Genomic DNA, 14,975 nt, shown 5'->3' with positions numbered 1-14,975 from the left:
CTTCCTGGGTCTGCTGCTATCCCCCAGCCCCAGCTCGTACAGAGCCTTGGCATATGGAAGGCCCTCAAACATCTTCTCAAGAACTCCCTAAGCCCTCCCCAGATCCTCGTCTCTGTCCGAGTCATCCCAAGCAAGAAGAGAGAGCATACTGTAATTTCCTAAGTAAACATCAAAGGAGGAAGGACAGCACTGGACATGGGAGAAGCCTCAAGCGAGGCATCATCATCAGGACCCACCCACTCAGCCCACGCTAGACAGCCGTGAGTTCACGCACACTCCCGTGTCCGAGTGTGCAAGCGCAGGCGCACAGGTGTACACACACACCCACACCCACATTCGTGTGACCATCTCCCCACCTGACAGAAACCGCCAGGACAAAGCTCCTTCCCCATCCTGGGGAGCAGCACCCCTCCCACCCCTCCTGTCCCGGCACCAGGCCCTGTCTGGGGGGCTTCAGGTAAGGGAGGAAACAGCCCCGTGCTGGCCTGGGGACCGTCGCAGGGTGGTGACGGTGGTCCCCACTCTCAGCCTGACTCCAGGCTCTGTGCTGAGGGGAATTTAAACCCAGTTCCTTGCTGCTGCGGCTAGGGGAGCCCATCAACTCCAGTAAGAAAGAAAAATTACCTAAAAAGAAATAAAGTGTTTTACTCATACACACAAATATACACACTGAACCCCACCCTGGGAGCTGGCAAAACATTCGAACCTTGGACCCGGCTGACTTCCAGGTCCCTCAGGCCTGGATTTCCTGAAGCGGGCGACCCTGGGAGCCCGTGGTGCCCCACCAGCCCCGCCCAAGGGGCCCCAAAGTCCAAACGAGGGCTGGTCCTGTATCCGAGGCAGACGAAGCCGGCCTTCCCTGTATCCAAGGAAAAGAGCCTCCGGCCCAGCGTGGCGCCAGGGCCGAGAGGATGTGTCTTCAAACCTCCGGCCCGGCACTGCCAGGCGTCCTCTCCTCCCCTCCCCGACCGCGCTTGGGAAGCTGGGGGTGTGGGGGTGGCTGAGAGGCCTGCGGGCGAGTCGCCATCTCCAGAGGCTCGGGGATCAGGTCCCAGTCTGGGTTCCGGGGGCCGAGCCGGGGGTCCGGGCAGCAGTCCCGTCCTCAGCCCGCACGTGCGCACCTGGGGTGGCACCTCGCCTCTACACCCCGGTCTGCTGTTTAACCCAGTCCCGAAACACGGAGAGCCTCGTGTACACGCCTGGCTTGTCCCTCTGCGCACAGCCGTCGCCCCAGCTCACCACGCCGGCCTGGAACATCCGCCCATCGGCCTCCGGGCTGGACAGCGGGCCCCCGGAATCGCCCTGCGGGGAGACCAGGCCTTGGCACCGAGCCCCGCCGCCCCGCCCCCAGCCCCGCCGGCCGCCCCGCCGGCCCACCTGGCAGGCGTCCACGCCGCCGCTGAGGTAGCCCACGCACAGCATGCGCGCGGTGATCTGCTGCGGCAGCAGGCGCTCGCACGTGGTCTGGTTGATGACGCGGATCTCGCCCTTCTGCAGGACCAGCGCCCCCGTGCCTGGGAGGCAGCGGAAGGGGGGGGGGACAGGGCGGGAGGGGCGGCCGGCGGTCAGCGGCGAGGCGCGACCAGCGGAGCCCCCGAAATAGCGCGGATGCCCGCGGCCCCCACGTGGCTAAAACCTGAGGGCACGTCTCCAGGATGGGATGCTGTGCAGCGGGGCAGTGCGATCAGGCCGCGCTGACCATCTGTCGGGTGAGGAATCCGATACCCACCCTGGGAAGGCGTGTGAGAAAGGGAGGGACAGAAGGACGGCCACGAGGCCCCCCATCCCACAGCGGCTGGGCTGCGGGCAGAGCTGTCAGCCCCTCACCCCGGCTTCACCCCCACCCCCGCTCACCTCCCTCCTGCGTGTGGCCCCAGCCGGTGACCCACATGGCCTTGCCGGTGGGGAAGGCGTGCGCGGCATCCGGCAGGCAGATGGGCCGCACGGTGGCGCTGTACTCGGCTGGCTGCTCCAGCTGCAGCAGCGCGATGTCGTAGTCAAAGGTGAAGTCGTTGAAGAAGGGATGCGAGATGACGCGCTGCAGCCGGCGCTCCTGCACCCCGGGGGCGCTGCGCTTGCTCTGGTCGTGCAGGCCCAGGAAGGCGGTCCACATGCTGTGGTCAGAGTACCTGCCGGGGGCCGGAGGACGGGCGGAGAGGGAAGCCTGAGCCGGCGCCCTCGGCCCGGTGCCCTGTGCCCCTCGACCCGAGCCCGCGCCCACCCCAGGACGATGCTCAGCTGCCCTCGCTTATCTCATTAGCAAAAAGATCTCCCTTCTCATTCATCTACCCTTCCATGGAAGGAACACATCCATCCAGATACTTCTCTGACACAGCGGTACATACTTTAAGTACCAGAGGAGCTAAAAAGTAGATGGAACTTCACCGGGTTTGTCGTCGGTAGCGGGATGGTGCAGCAATTCTGACTATTTTGTATTGGACGACTGAACCAGTAAAAAGACAAGACCCTGGTGTTGCTGGGACCCAGTTTCCCACGTGGGAAAAGGGAGACACCAACAGGCGCAGGCGGAGGAGAGAAGAACCCCATGCTGCTGAGGTGTTATCAGAGCAGGAAAAGCTCACGGCTGTTCAGAAAGATGGCCTCAGAGCAATGGCGTCCCCAACGGCAGCCAGCACTTGGCTTCTAACTATCCTTCCCCACGGAAAGGAACCGAGGCTCCTTGGAGAAATGGTTGGTCTCAGGTCTGGAGCAAGGAGCACATAGAGTGAACCAGGAATATTTTGTTTTACCAGAAGTGAGTGAGAGCTTGCACAAGGACGGGGCCAGTAGGACAAGGCTTTCACGAGTCAAGACCTGGATCATCTGGACACCAAAGTAAACTATGGGGATGATAAACAATATAAGGAGCGGAGGAGAATCTATCCTGAAGCTAAAAAATAATCTCAAAATAATTTATAAGAAGAGAAGGAAAGCTATGCTTTCCAGAAAAACACCAGCTAATAAATACAGAAGAAATGACACAATAAGTCATACTGCACACCTACCACAGCAATAACCGATACACACAAGAATTATCAACAGATGCTAAAAACCACTGGGTGACAAGATATCCACACTGGGACTTCCCTCCTGGTCCAGTGGTTAAGACTCTGCGCTCCCAATGCAGGGGGCCCGGGTTCGATCCCTGGTCAGGGAACTAGATCCCGTATGCAGCAACTAAAAGAAAAGACCCCACATGCCGCTACTGAAGATCCTGCACGCGGCAAGGAAGATCCCACACACCGCAACTAAGACCTGGTGCAGCCAAATAAATACATAAATAAATATTTTAAAAAAGATTTACACACTGATTCAAAGCATCACCCAAGATTCATAACCAACGGGGGAAGTACCTTGATAAGTACTGGTAGACACCACCCTAACCAAGTAATTAGACTTGTCTCCAAGTCATCCCCACTGATGGGGTATTATGTACTTCCTGAGGACACATCACCTATGCAGTGTTTCCTGACCAGAAAAAAAAAAAATTTAACCTAACTCTAATCATGAAACAACAACCAAGAACATCCAGATTGAGAGACATTCTGCAAAATAACATCCTGGACTTTTCAAAAACGTACTGCCATTAAAGAACAAAAATTAAAAGGCTGGGAGAGACTGTTCTACATTTTAAAGAGACGAGTCAAAACTAATGACTAAAACAAAGCATATCCCTTGACTGGACCCTACATTTTTTTTTTAATTAATTTATTTATTTATTTTGGGCCGTGTTGGGTCTTCGTTTCTGTGCGAGGGCTTTCTCTAGTTGTGGCAAGTGGGGGCCACTCTTCATCATAGTGCGCGGGCCTCTCACTATTGTGGCCTCTCTTGTTGCGGAGCACAGACTCCAGACGCACAGGCTCAGTAGTTGTGGCTCACAGGCTTAGTTGCTCCGCGGCATGTGGGATCCTCCCAGACCAGGGCTCGAACCCGTGTCCCCTGCATTAGCAGGCAGACTCTCAACCACTGCGCCACCAGGGAAGCCCCGACCCTACATTTTTTAAAAATCTATAAATACTGGGAGAACTGGAGGAATCCAAAATGCGGACCCTACACCAGCTAACGGTGCTACGTCAGTGCGATCGTTTCCGGATGCGATAATCGTATGGTGGTTACGTGGGAGGGTTTCCCTGTTCTTGGGAGACGCCGCCTGCCGTCCTTGGGGAAGATGTGCCACGATGGCTGCGCCTAACTCGGAAATGGCTCAGAAGGGGTACGTGAACGTCTAGGGAAGCACAGCCTAGGAGTGATCTGTGTGCTCGAGCCCACCGACGGGTACTGTGTCCGAAAGCAGAAGGAATCGGAGGAGAAGACCCCAGCGTCAGTCACCAGAGAGGGCCTGGAACTTCCAGACGACAAAGAAGAGAAAAAGAAGCAGGAAAAGAAAAGACACAGTGTGAAAACTCCACAAGGTCATGAAGGACCTCTTGGAGAAAAAAAGCCCCAGAGCTGGTCGTGTCGAGCCGACTGGTGACATCCCTGTGCTGCGTCACAGCACATCAGCTGGACAGCAAACACAGAAAGAAGGGTGAAGGCTCAAGCGTTAAGAGGCAACTCAGCAGCGAAGGGTTAGATGGCGGCAAAGAAACACCTGCAGATAAACCCCGGCCATTCCGTCAAGACCTAAGGCAAAAGGCAGAGGTCGACACAGCCGACCACGCCAAGCACTCTTCTGGGGGCCGACGTGTTACGTCATCTGATCCCCCAGACAGCCAGTCAAGGTGGCCTTGGGCCACCATCTGAACCCAGCAGCCCATGCTCTTGACCACGAGATGCCACCTCTCGGTAACACCCTGGGATCGCTTGCTGACTCAGAAATGTGTCCAAAGTACCTGCACTCCAGGTCCTGGCACACTTCATCCCCGCCTGTCCCTGCTCACAACCCTCCCTTTGTCTGGAAGGTCTGAGTCACCTGGTCCAGTGACAAACACCCTCCCGTTTCAAGAGCAGACCAGACACCCTGCCCATAAAGGCACTCCTAGCAACCACCCTCCCCAGCACTCAGGGGGGCTCTAACCCACACGCTGGGCCCTCGGCAGCCTCCCCCCAGCTCTGGCACAGCCCCTACTACGTGCATGTGTGTATCGCAACTTGTCCCCCTACCCTGGGACGTCTGGAAGTGCAGGGACCAAGTCTAATTCAGCTTTCTCTCCCGGTGCCAATGGTAGCAGTGGCTGTTGAGGGCATTAATGGGCAGAAGTAAGACTGCTGAGCAGGAGAAGATGAAGCAGAAGGAAATGAGAAATGAAAACGTGAAGCAAGGGCAAGAGGAAGACGCAGGGCAGGGCCCAGGGGCAGGTGCTTCAGAAAGAGCCCACGCACATCCCAGCTCAGCCTGGAGACGGGCTAGGAACGGGGACGGTGGCGGCGGTGTGGGTGCAAAGCACCCACATCTTGGTTTCTTCTCGGGGAATGCCGAGTTCTGGGGCTGGACCAGGAAAATGCAGGATGAGCCTAGAGCACCAGGTGGTGTCCAAAAGCAAGGAGGCGGCTCAGAAAAACAAAAGAATGGGGGCATGTCCTAGGGAGCCGGGCACCAGCCTGGAGAGCTGTCAGTGGTCGGCTCTGGAACAATCTAGAGACAGTAAACAACACGGTATTGGATTACAACCCGAAATATAAATATATGCACGAGTCCCTACAAACGTAAATAGATGATTAAATAAATACACGGGAGGGCTTCCCTGATGGCGCAGTGGTTGAACGTCCGCCTGCCGATGCAGGGGACGCGGGTTCGTGCCCCAGTCCGGGAGGATCCCACGTGCCGTGGAGCGGCTGGGCCTGTGAGTCATGGCCACTGGGCCTGCGCGTCTCCGCAGCTGGAGGGGCCCCAGCAGTGGGAGGCCCGCATACCGCAAAAAAAAAAAAAAAAAAAAATGGGAGAGAAGGGGCAAAGCTTCCTTACAAAGCAATTCCACACTGACTCATTTTCAAAGAATAGATTACACAAGGCGGAAACACTTCCGAGTGGAGAGAGCTGGTATCACCGTCTTAACCAGATGACCGAGATGAGCATCACCAGAGATAAGCCACGTTGACATCATTTACCTGCTGATACAACGTGACTTTCTTCCAAACACTCATGACCCCAGTCTAATCACGAGAACAACCTCAGATGCATCCAGATGGGGGCACTCTACAGGGCCCCTGGCCTCCAGACTGTCCAGGTCACAAAAAAACACACAAAGACTGAGAAATCGTCCCAGAGGAGACTGGGGAGACAGGACAACAGACACAAAGGGGGCACCTGGACGAACTCCTGCAGCAGAAAGGATGCTGGTGTGAAACTGGTGCCAGGGAGCCTGGCGGGGAGCCCAAGGGGAGCCTCGAGGCAGCCCGGAGGCAAGTTCCTAGTAAGGGACCGTGAGTTTCTCCATGCTGACAAAAGCAGCATGATAACATCAAGGGAAATTGGGCGAGGGTACGGGGAAATTGCGTCCTATCTTTGCAACTTGTCCACATTCCAAAATGATAAGTTGATTCTAAAAATTCTGAAGTAAGCTCCCATCACCCCAAGAAGAAAGCAGATTGCTTCTGCCCAGAGTGGAGTGGAGTGTGAGAGTGAGAAGAGAGGGGCAGGCTGGACCAGGCTGCACTTCACCAGCCCAGCAGCGCCCGGGGTCCACCACTGACCCCACTCCCCCCAGGCCTCTGCTGTTACATCACCCCCAGCACGTGCACCTGTCTGACCGGCCCCGGTGTCTGGCCTTAGGCCTACGGCACGCTATGGGTCCTGTCTGTCCCGGAAGTCCACGGTGGTCCCGCTCTCTCTTGGCCAAGGGGCGACCGTGGCACCCTGGGTCCTCTTCCCACGCAGCTGCCCGCGGCAGGCGCCCGGCAGGAAGGCCCTGGGTGAGGGGGACCCCTGTGCCCGCGTCTCCAGGAGCAAGCTGTCCCCCCAGTCCCCCTCCCACAGCCAATGGCCAGAGAGCCTGGACGGGCTGGACCTAAGCCACAAAGAGCCCTGGCGCTGGGCCACATGCTCCTGCTAAGCCTGGCCCTGCCCACCCGCCCTGAGAGGCCGGCATGGCCCAGTGGTATGCTTGGTGCCCCTCCCTGCACCGGGCTCGGGTCTGCCGTGGACCTGAGGCTACGACGGGCTGAGCACCTACTGTGCGCCAGGCACGGGCTCAGCGCTTCAGGTGCGTCCCCGCGCTCCCTTCTCACACCTCTCAGCGTAAACATCACAGTGTCGCCATCAGCACCCAGGAGCCTGAGGCCTAGGAAGGTGAATAACTCGCCCACGGTGGCCTGGCAAGCCGGGGCCGGGCGGTGAACGAGAGGGTCCCGAGGGGCCTCCAGCGTGCAGAGGCTGACCGCACCGGCTCTTCACAGCTGTACCACCTCAGGCAAATGTCCTTACCTCTCTGATCCTCCATTTCTGTAACACGGGGACGTGTTCAGACCCGTCTGCCTGGGCTGTTAGGAGAGGCACTGAGATCCCGCTGCACAAGAGGGGCTCCCCATGAACACTCTTTTTTATTACTTGTTATTAAGCCCCATCCGGTGGGTCTGCCACCCCTCCGGTCCCGGCCCTGCCTCACCTGGGCACGACTCACAGACACAGGGCCTTTCCACCCCAGGGAACATGGAGGGGCGCCCCACTCAGGGCCAGCGCGAGGCCTCCCCGCTCCGGCCCGTGACGCACCTGAATCCTCTTTGGTCGACGAAGCAGTGGGCGGCGGACACCATCCAGCTGGGGGAGATGAGGGAAGCCCCACACACGTGGCCCTGGCCCAGGGCGTGGAGGCTCACCTGCCAGGGCCATTCCCCTTCGTCCGCGTTCTCACCCCCGACAACCCGAGACTGCCTGGTGAACGACCTCAGCCCACAGTCTGGGAGGGGCAGAGACGGGAGTCACAGCGGGGCACCAGCCCCGCCACCAGAGCAGCAGCCGGGGCAGCCACCTGGCCCCTCTCCCTGCCCCCAAATTCAAAACCCTCACTCCCCACCTCCCCGCTCCTGCACAGGGGCCTTCAGACATCTGCTGGTTTGCTTAGATTTAATTTGGGTGTCCTTTGCCCAGATTTTCTTGTTGCATGCTGAAGGACACAGCTCTCAGAGGGAAGAGCAATGGGTGACGTGAAGTCACAGAACAGCTGCAGCTCCGCTCACATGTAACCTATGGCCAGCGCTTCTGAAATACACAAGAGGCTGCAAATTGAAGTATGGGCGGGGTGGGGACAAATCCCTGCCGAGGGCTCCAGGAGCTGTGCTCTCTCCCCTCCAGGCAGCACAGGCAAGCCAGGACTTGCCCCTATGGCCAGGTCTACAGAGCAGGGGTAAGCCCAGCACCGCGGCCAGGACACCAGCTGGGCCACAGAGGCCCTGACGTACTAGCTGCCCTGGGCCGTGCCTCCAGGACCAGAACCGCCTGTGAGGCAGTGCCTGGGTGCCAATCAGCAAAGTTATCCTTTCCTCCAGGCAGACACACCCTCTCACCAGGGCAGAGCTGGGTGAGTGAAGCGCTGACATAATGCCCACCTCCGCACGCGCCTTGCACAGTGAACAACCTGCACAACCGTATGGGGCGGCCCTGCTCACCACAGTCCTTCTCATCCGAGCCGTCGACACAGTCCTTCTTCCCGTCACACTCGGGGTTGCCCTTGCTCAGGCAGAGCCCGTCGAGGCAGCGGTAGGTGTGTTTGGTGCAGGTGACGGTGCTCACTGTTCACGGAGGCGGACGCGGGGCGGGGGGGGGGAATCAATCTCCCTCCTGCGCCCAGGCTGATGGCCCATCCCCCTCCCGCCCCCCTCGGGCCTGCCCCCTCGTCCACACCCGTGCCCAGCCGACACCCTTTCTCTCACACTCAGTGTGCAGGGCGGTCTGTGTGTGTTGAACTCTGGACCCGCTGCACGTGAGTGTGGCAGGCAAGCGCCCAAGGGAAGGGGGCGGGGCCTGGCCTCACCCTGGTCGCACGTGGCCTCATCGGACCCATCCCCGCAGTTGTCCTTCCGGTCACACCGCTGGCTCTGCGGGAGGCACTTCCCGTTGTTACACCTGAAGGTCTCCGGCGGGCAGCCTGGGGAAGCGCGAGGACTCAGCAGGGGCTGGCGGGTCAGCAGAGGCCGCGGGGAGCCCAGCCGCCACCCCCACCCCACTCACTGCAGCCCTGCTCGTCACTGCCGTCCTCGCAGTCCTTCACGGAGTCACAGACCCAGAAGAGGGGCTTGCAGAGCTTGTCCGTGCACGTGAACTGGTAGGTGGCGTTGCATTCTGGAGGGGCGAGGCTCACTCAGCACCCGCTCTTCCCGGGAGCTGGGGCACCGCGCTCCTGGGGACCACGTCCCGCCTGGCTGTGGACGCTGACTCAGCACCACCTGCTCCAAAGGGGGCCCCCAGGAGCCCGAGGAAAGGCGGCCTGTCGTCCGCCCCGGGCCGGGAACAACCTCCCCCGCCACCTCGGGCCGTCCCGCCACAGGGTCGGTGGCAGAAGCCGGGCACAGCAAGGGCAGAGGAGGCCCGGGTCTGGCAGCCCCGACTCACGGCAGTGGAGCTCGTCGCTGTGGTCGGTGCAGTCAGCCCAGCCGTCACAGCGCAGCTCCTCCTGGATACACCGCCCTGTGTTACACATGAACCTGCCCGGGCACGCTGCGGGGAGACAGGGCAGGCCTCAAGTCCATGACCCCCAGCCCCGCCCCCAGCACAGAGGAGCGAGGCTGCAGCTGGGGGTCTCCAGGCCCGCTGAGCTGTGACAAGGGGCTTCCTACAGCTAGCGGGGGAGGGCCAGTCGAGGTCCCTCCCGCCCCCCATGACCGAACCCCGGGAAGCCCCGGGCAGAGTGGAGAGAGGCTGGCGGGTGCGCATGCAGTTCTACTGCCCCGTGTCCTTGGTCAGCCACGTCCCCGAGCGCCAGGCTCCCCGTCGGCAAGTCGGAGCGGCAGCGGCTCTGCAGACGGCTGATGTGCGTGTCCCACCCTAGTGTCACACGGCATCACCAGCTTTCCTTAATTCTAAGATATTTTCCACATTCCGATGTTTCTGAAATTGGAATGTGTCTGACAACTGATGTCATCAGGCAGATGACAAAATGGAGAGGAGGCCGTTGTCACTTTCTCTGCCCAGGTAGCTTAGTCATTTGTCAAAGCGGTTTGTTCATCTAATTACACTCCTGGCTGTGAGTCGTGTAGTTGAATTTGAACTTAAATTTGGACGTTTGTGTGCAGTAAAGGTGACTTCCAAAAGGTTATTCTATGATGCAGGGTTGAAACAAAAAAATCACCATGGACGTGGAAGAACTGGTATTCACAGCAGACAGTGAAATTAAAGGTCACAGAAACTGCCAGACCTCTTCCTTAGAGATCACAGAATTTTCAAAGCTAGGAGTAGTTAGTGTGATGATTCATGCCCCAGTATGTTCTAATGTGTCTCAAAAGCATGCTGTTAATCCTACAGGTGCTCAAAGACACACAGAGACAAGCACAGATTCTCAAAGTGATGCAGAACCAAAGGGACAATAGACCAAAGGAACCCGGGGGTCCTCGGCCTGAGATGCCGCACCCAGGGACCAAAGGACATGGTGTGTGCCGGCGTTCACTGTCGGCCTTTTTTCACAAGTGCATCTAAGGTAGCCTTTTTTTTTTCTGCAGAAAGCTACTAGAGCAACTGAAAATGCATCCTACCGGCTCCGGTGGCCTGGAGTCAGGAGAGCACAGCGCTAGTAAGACACAGAACAGAGCGCGTTGCGGGCCCGCCCTCCAGCCAGGCCCCGCCTCCCGAGCGTGTCACTCACGGTCACTGGCGTCGTAGGACAGGTACTCGGCCAGGAACCCGGTGTCCGTGTAGGACTGGTCCGAGTGGAAGTGGACGGTGATCTTGCTGCTGCCGCTGCTCACGACAAACTGGGGCCTCTCTCCACAGTACCTGGGGGTGGCAGGGGGCTCAGCGGGAGGAAGAGGACCCGCCCCAGGGCTGGGGCGGGCCCCCTCCTCCTCCCCCTCCCCCTCCCCCAACACCCACCTCTCCCCGTTGATCTCCACGTAGTCCTTGGAGCAGGAGCCCAGGGGGACGTTGGGCTCCAGCAAGAAGAAGGCTTTGAAGTGCACCTTCACGTTTTGGTTGTCGGGCACCTGGGGAGAGAGACGCTGCTGACCCTCTGTGCGGCTTCGCTCCTTCCCAAGTCCAGGGTGGCCCGTGGCGGCCACGGGGCCAGGACCACGGCGGGAGCATGGCTGCCGGGCTCTTCCCTCCGGCCCACGGGGGCAGTAAGGACCCGGGCTCCATGCTGGGAAGACCTTCCAGACTTGCAAACAGCGAGACACACTATGACATAACTAAAGAAGGCTGGAAAGTCCTCCCCCATCACCGACTGGACGGCGTGAGGGGCCCCGTCGGCAAGACGCCTGTCTCCTGCCGTCCAGCAAGCGCGTCCTCTGAGTGTCACTCAGCCTTCGGCCTCGTCCCAACAGCTCCTCTAAGAGGCCGGCGCCCCTGTTCTCACGTTGCCCAGAGCGAGCCACGGCCCGAGAGGGAAGTCCCGGGCCCAGGTCCCTCCGTCATGTCAGGCGCCGGCCAGGAGGCAGGTGTGAGCCCGGGTCTGCTGGATGCTGCCCGAACCTGCCCCACCCGCGGCCTCCATACCTGCACCTCAGGGGAGGCCGGAGGCACTCACCGTGCTCTCTCCTGCCGCCCTGGAGCATTCCTCCCCCTCCCTCCCCTTCCCTGTCCCTTGTCCCCCCCTTCTCTAGCCGCCTCCGCACCCCCCATCACAGCGCCTACCTCGATGATCCAGGTGCAGTTGATGTTGGGCGGGTAGTGGCCTGGATAGTAGGGGCTGCTAAATGTGCCCTGGGCTGCATGCAAGTAGCCTCCACAGCCTGAAAGGAAGGGGAGGGGGGCGGGCGTGAGGACCAAGGACCCAGGCGGGCCGAGAGCCCTGAGGAGCTGGCCGGCCTCCCTCAAGCTCCTGCCTGGGCACCAGACACTCCACGACCAGGAGAGCCTGAGCGTCAAATGTGGTCCTGAGCCTTGTCCCCTCCTGGGCTGCCCCTTACTGCTCATCCGAGGCAGCTGGAAGACCGTGGCCTCGAAGCCGGGGTGTCGGCGCTCGGTGCTGGTCACCAGCGTGACGAGCAGGACGTTCTGGGAGGAGAGGAAGGTCAGGTTGTAGGAGGGAGGGTATGTGCCACACAGCCTGCGGGGCAGAAGGGGGGGGCGTTACAAGAGCACAGAGCCCAGCAGAGGGGCCGAGGGTGGGGTCCCAACGCCCTCCCCACACGGGCAACCAGCCGCCCGAGTAAGGACCTCCTCAAAAGACCGTCCATGTTTATAACAGCAAGAACTCAGGAACACTGAGTGCCTAACAATAGAGGACTCGTTAACCACACTATGGACCAAATAATAGCAGCGACATCAGTAGTAACTGCATCAACTACCAGCACGTACCAGGGACACGCCAGGCACTGTCCTTAGTGCTTCTGCATCCACTGACTCAGGTATTCGTCACACCAACCATTAAATACTATTATCCCCATTTTACAGATAAGGAAACAGAGGCAAAACAGGTGAAGTAACTTACCCAAGATTGCACGGTTAATAAGTGGCCGGACTAGATGAAAAGACAACCCATAGAATGGGAGAAAATATTTGCCAACGAAGCGGCCAACAAGGGATTAATCTCCGAAATATATAAATACAAACAGCTCATGCAGCTCAATATCAAAAAAACCAAACAACCCAATCCAAAAATGGGCAGAAGATCTAAATAGACATTTCTCCAAAGAAGACACAGATGGCCAAAAAGCATATGAAAGGATGCTCAACATCGATAATCATTAGAGAAATGCAAATCAAAACTACAGTGAGGTATCACCTCACACCAGTCAGAATGGCCATCATCAAAAAATCTAGAAACAATAAATGCTGGAGAGGTTGTGGAGAAAAGGGAACACTCTTGCACTGCTGGTGGGAATGTGAATTGGTACAGCCGCTATGGAGGACAGTATGGAGGTTCCTTAAAAAACTACAAATAGAACTACCATATGACCCAGCAATCCCACTACTGGGCATATACCCTGAGAAAACCATAATTCAAAAAGAGACATGTACCACAATGTTCATTGCAGCTCTATTTACAATAGCCCAGAGATGGAAACAACCTAAGTGTCCATCAACAGATAAATGGATAAAGAAGATGTGGTACATATAAACAATGGGATATTACTCAGCCATAAAAAGGAATGAAATAATGCCATTTGCAGCAACATGGATCGACCTAGAGATTATCATACTAAGTGAAGAAAGACAGAGAAAGACAAATATCATACGATATCACCTATATGTGGAATCTAAAAAAAAATGATACAAATGAACTTACTTACAAAACAGAAACAGACTCACATACACAGAAAACAAACTTATGGCTACCAAAGGGGGAAGTGGGGGGAGGGATATATTAAGAGGTTGGGATTGACATATACACACTACTCTGTATGAAATAGATGATCAACAAGGACCTACTGTATAGCACAGAGAACTCTACTCAATACTCTGAAATAACCTATATGGGAGAACAATCTGAAAAAGAATAGATATAAGTATATGTATGACTGAATCACTTTGCTGTACACCTGAAACTAACACAACATTGTAAATCAACTATACTCCAATATAAAATTTAAAAATAAAATTAAAATAAAGTTAAAAAATTTTTTAATCTAAATGAGTCAATAAAGAAAGAAATGGAGAAAAGAAATCTCCCCCCCTCAAAAAAAAATGGTGGTCCACTTCACTGGACCACCAGGGAAGTGTCAGGGGACTTCCCTGGTGGTCCAGGGGTTAAGACTCTGTGCTTCCAATGCAGGGGACATGGGTTCAATCCCTGGTTGGGGAACTAGGATCCCACATGCTGTGTGGTGTAGCCAAAAAAAAAAAAAAAAAAGAAAAAGAAAAAAGAAAAAAGAAAAAAATGTGGCAAGCCTGAAATTCAGACTCAGCACTCAGGCGCCAGAGGCCTCAGGGCCAAAGAGCATGTCATGTGCGCTAACCAACGCCACAGCCTGCAGCCATTACCGGTGACAGAGACACACTACTCACCTGGGAAGATCATCATAACATACGTCATCTTTACAAAGCACATAACAAAACCAAGTGTGCCACATAATCCTTTGTTTAAATAAATATGCAAACCTACACATAGCAAAAAATTCTATAAGTATGTGCAACACACATTTAACAGTGATTATTTCCAGATAGTAAGACTATGAGTGGCATCTGTCCTCTTCGTGCTTGTCTGTTCTCCACTCTGCCGCCCAGGACCAGGTATTGGTTTGTTGTACAATCAGTTACAGAAAGAGAAAGAAAGCCTGCATGAAAAGGGTGTTTAGACCGAAGTCCTGGCTGTGAAGCTGTAGCAGCAGATGGCTCCCTCCTGGTTTGGGCCTGAAGTTTAGCCCCTTATTAGTTGTGAAACGTCTGCCCGGCTCATTTCCACAGGCAGCAGCGAGAGGCTCTGGTCCACTGAGTCGGGAGCGGCAGGGGAAGCCAAGTGAAGGCAGGCCACCCCCACCGGCAGCCTCCGATTCACCTCGGCACCCTCAGCAGGTGCAGTATGCCTTTTCTTAATTGAAGTACAGTTGATTTACAATGTTTCAGGTGTACAGCAAAGTGATTCAGTTATATGTAGATATATTCTCTTTCAGATTTTTTCCACTGTAGGTTATTACAAGATATTGAATATAGTTCTCTGTGCTCTACAGGAGCTCCTTGTTTATCTATTTTATATATAGTAGTGTGTACCTGCTATCTATGCCTTTTTATTTACTATAACCCCGATGCTTTGATAACCTGGGGCTTGCTGACCTGGAAAGGCAGCCCCACCCACCAGGGCTAGCCAATCCCTGGAGACAGTATAGACTAGGGTGAGACTTTCACATGCAGACTAACTAATCCAGAGCCCACACCCCAACACCTTCTCTGTGGAGGTCCCCTGCTCCAGGCCACTCTCCACCTGCCCTGATCACCCAGGTACCAGACG

General features: G+C 56.5%; 1 protein-coding gene across 8 annotated transcripts in view; it reads right to left on the bottom strand.

Moving 5' to 3' along the window:
• Positions 1-620: 620 nt before the first annotated feature.
• The window catches only part of ST14 (ST14 transmembrane serine protease matriptase), a 32,460-nt gene continuing 18,105 nt past the window's right edge, over positions 621-14,975 (bottom strand). For 4 of the 8 annotated variants that reach the window (XM_082628380.1, XM_082628381.1, XM_082628382.1 and 1 more), the window contains 12 exons: positions 11,995-12,134; positions 11,720-11,817; positions 10,961-11,070; positions 10,734-10,864; positions 9,488-9,592; positions 9,107-9,217; positions 8,910-9,023; positions 8,545-8,667; positions 7,649-7,835; positions 1,855-2,129; positions 1,378-1,514; positions 621-1,302 (listed from right to left, as the gene is read on the bottom strand). In XM_082628380.1, coding sequence (XP_082484506.1) covers positions 1,141-1,302; positions 1,378-1,514; positions 1,855-2,129; positions 7,649-7,835; positions 8,545-8,667; positions 8,910-9,023; positions 9,107-9,217; positions 9,488-9,592; positions 10,734-10,864; positions 10,961-11,070; positions 11,720-11,817; positions 11,995-12,134 — 1,693 coding nt within the window. In that variant the 3' untranslated portion in view covers positions 621-1,140. Of the gene's footprint in view, positions 1,303-1,377; positions 1,515-1,854; positions 5,175-6,683; positions 7,221-7,363; positions 7,446-7,648; positions 7,836-8,544; positions 8,668-8,909; positions 9,024-9,106; positions 9,218-9,487; positions 9,593-10,733; positions 10,865-10,960; positions 11,071-11,719; positions 11,818-11,994; positions 12,135-14,975 lie in introns of those variants that run through there. The other 4 variants (XR_014294722.1, XM_082628386.1, XM_082628384.1 and 1 more) reach the window with 4 other exon arrangements.

This window comes from Mesoplodon mirus (genome assembly GCF_964341445.2).
Source record: "Mesoplodon mirus genome assembly, chromosome: 7".
In the NCBI taxonomy this organism is placed as follows: domain Eukaryota; kingdom Metazoa; phylum Chordata; class Mammalia; order Artiodactyla; family Ziphiidae; genus Mesoplodon; species Mesoplodon mirus.
The sequence above is the reverse complement of the archived record's forward strand: the minus strand, read 5'-3'. Positions and strand labels throughout refer to the sequence as shown.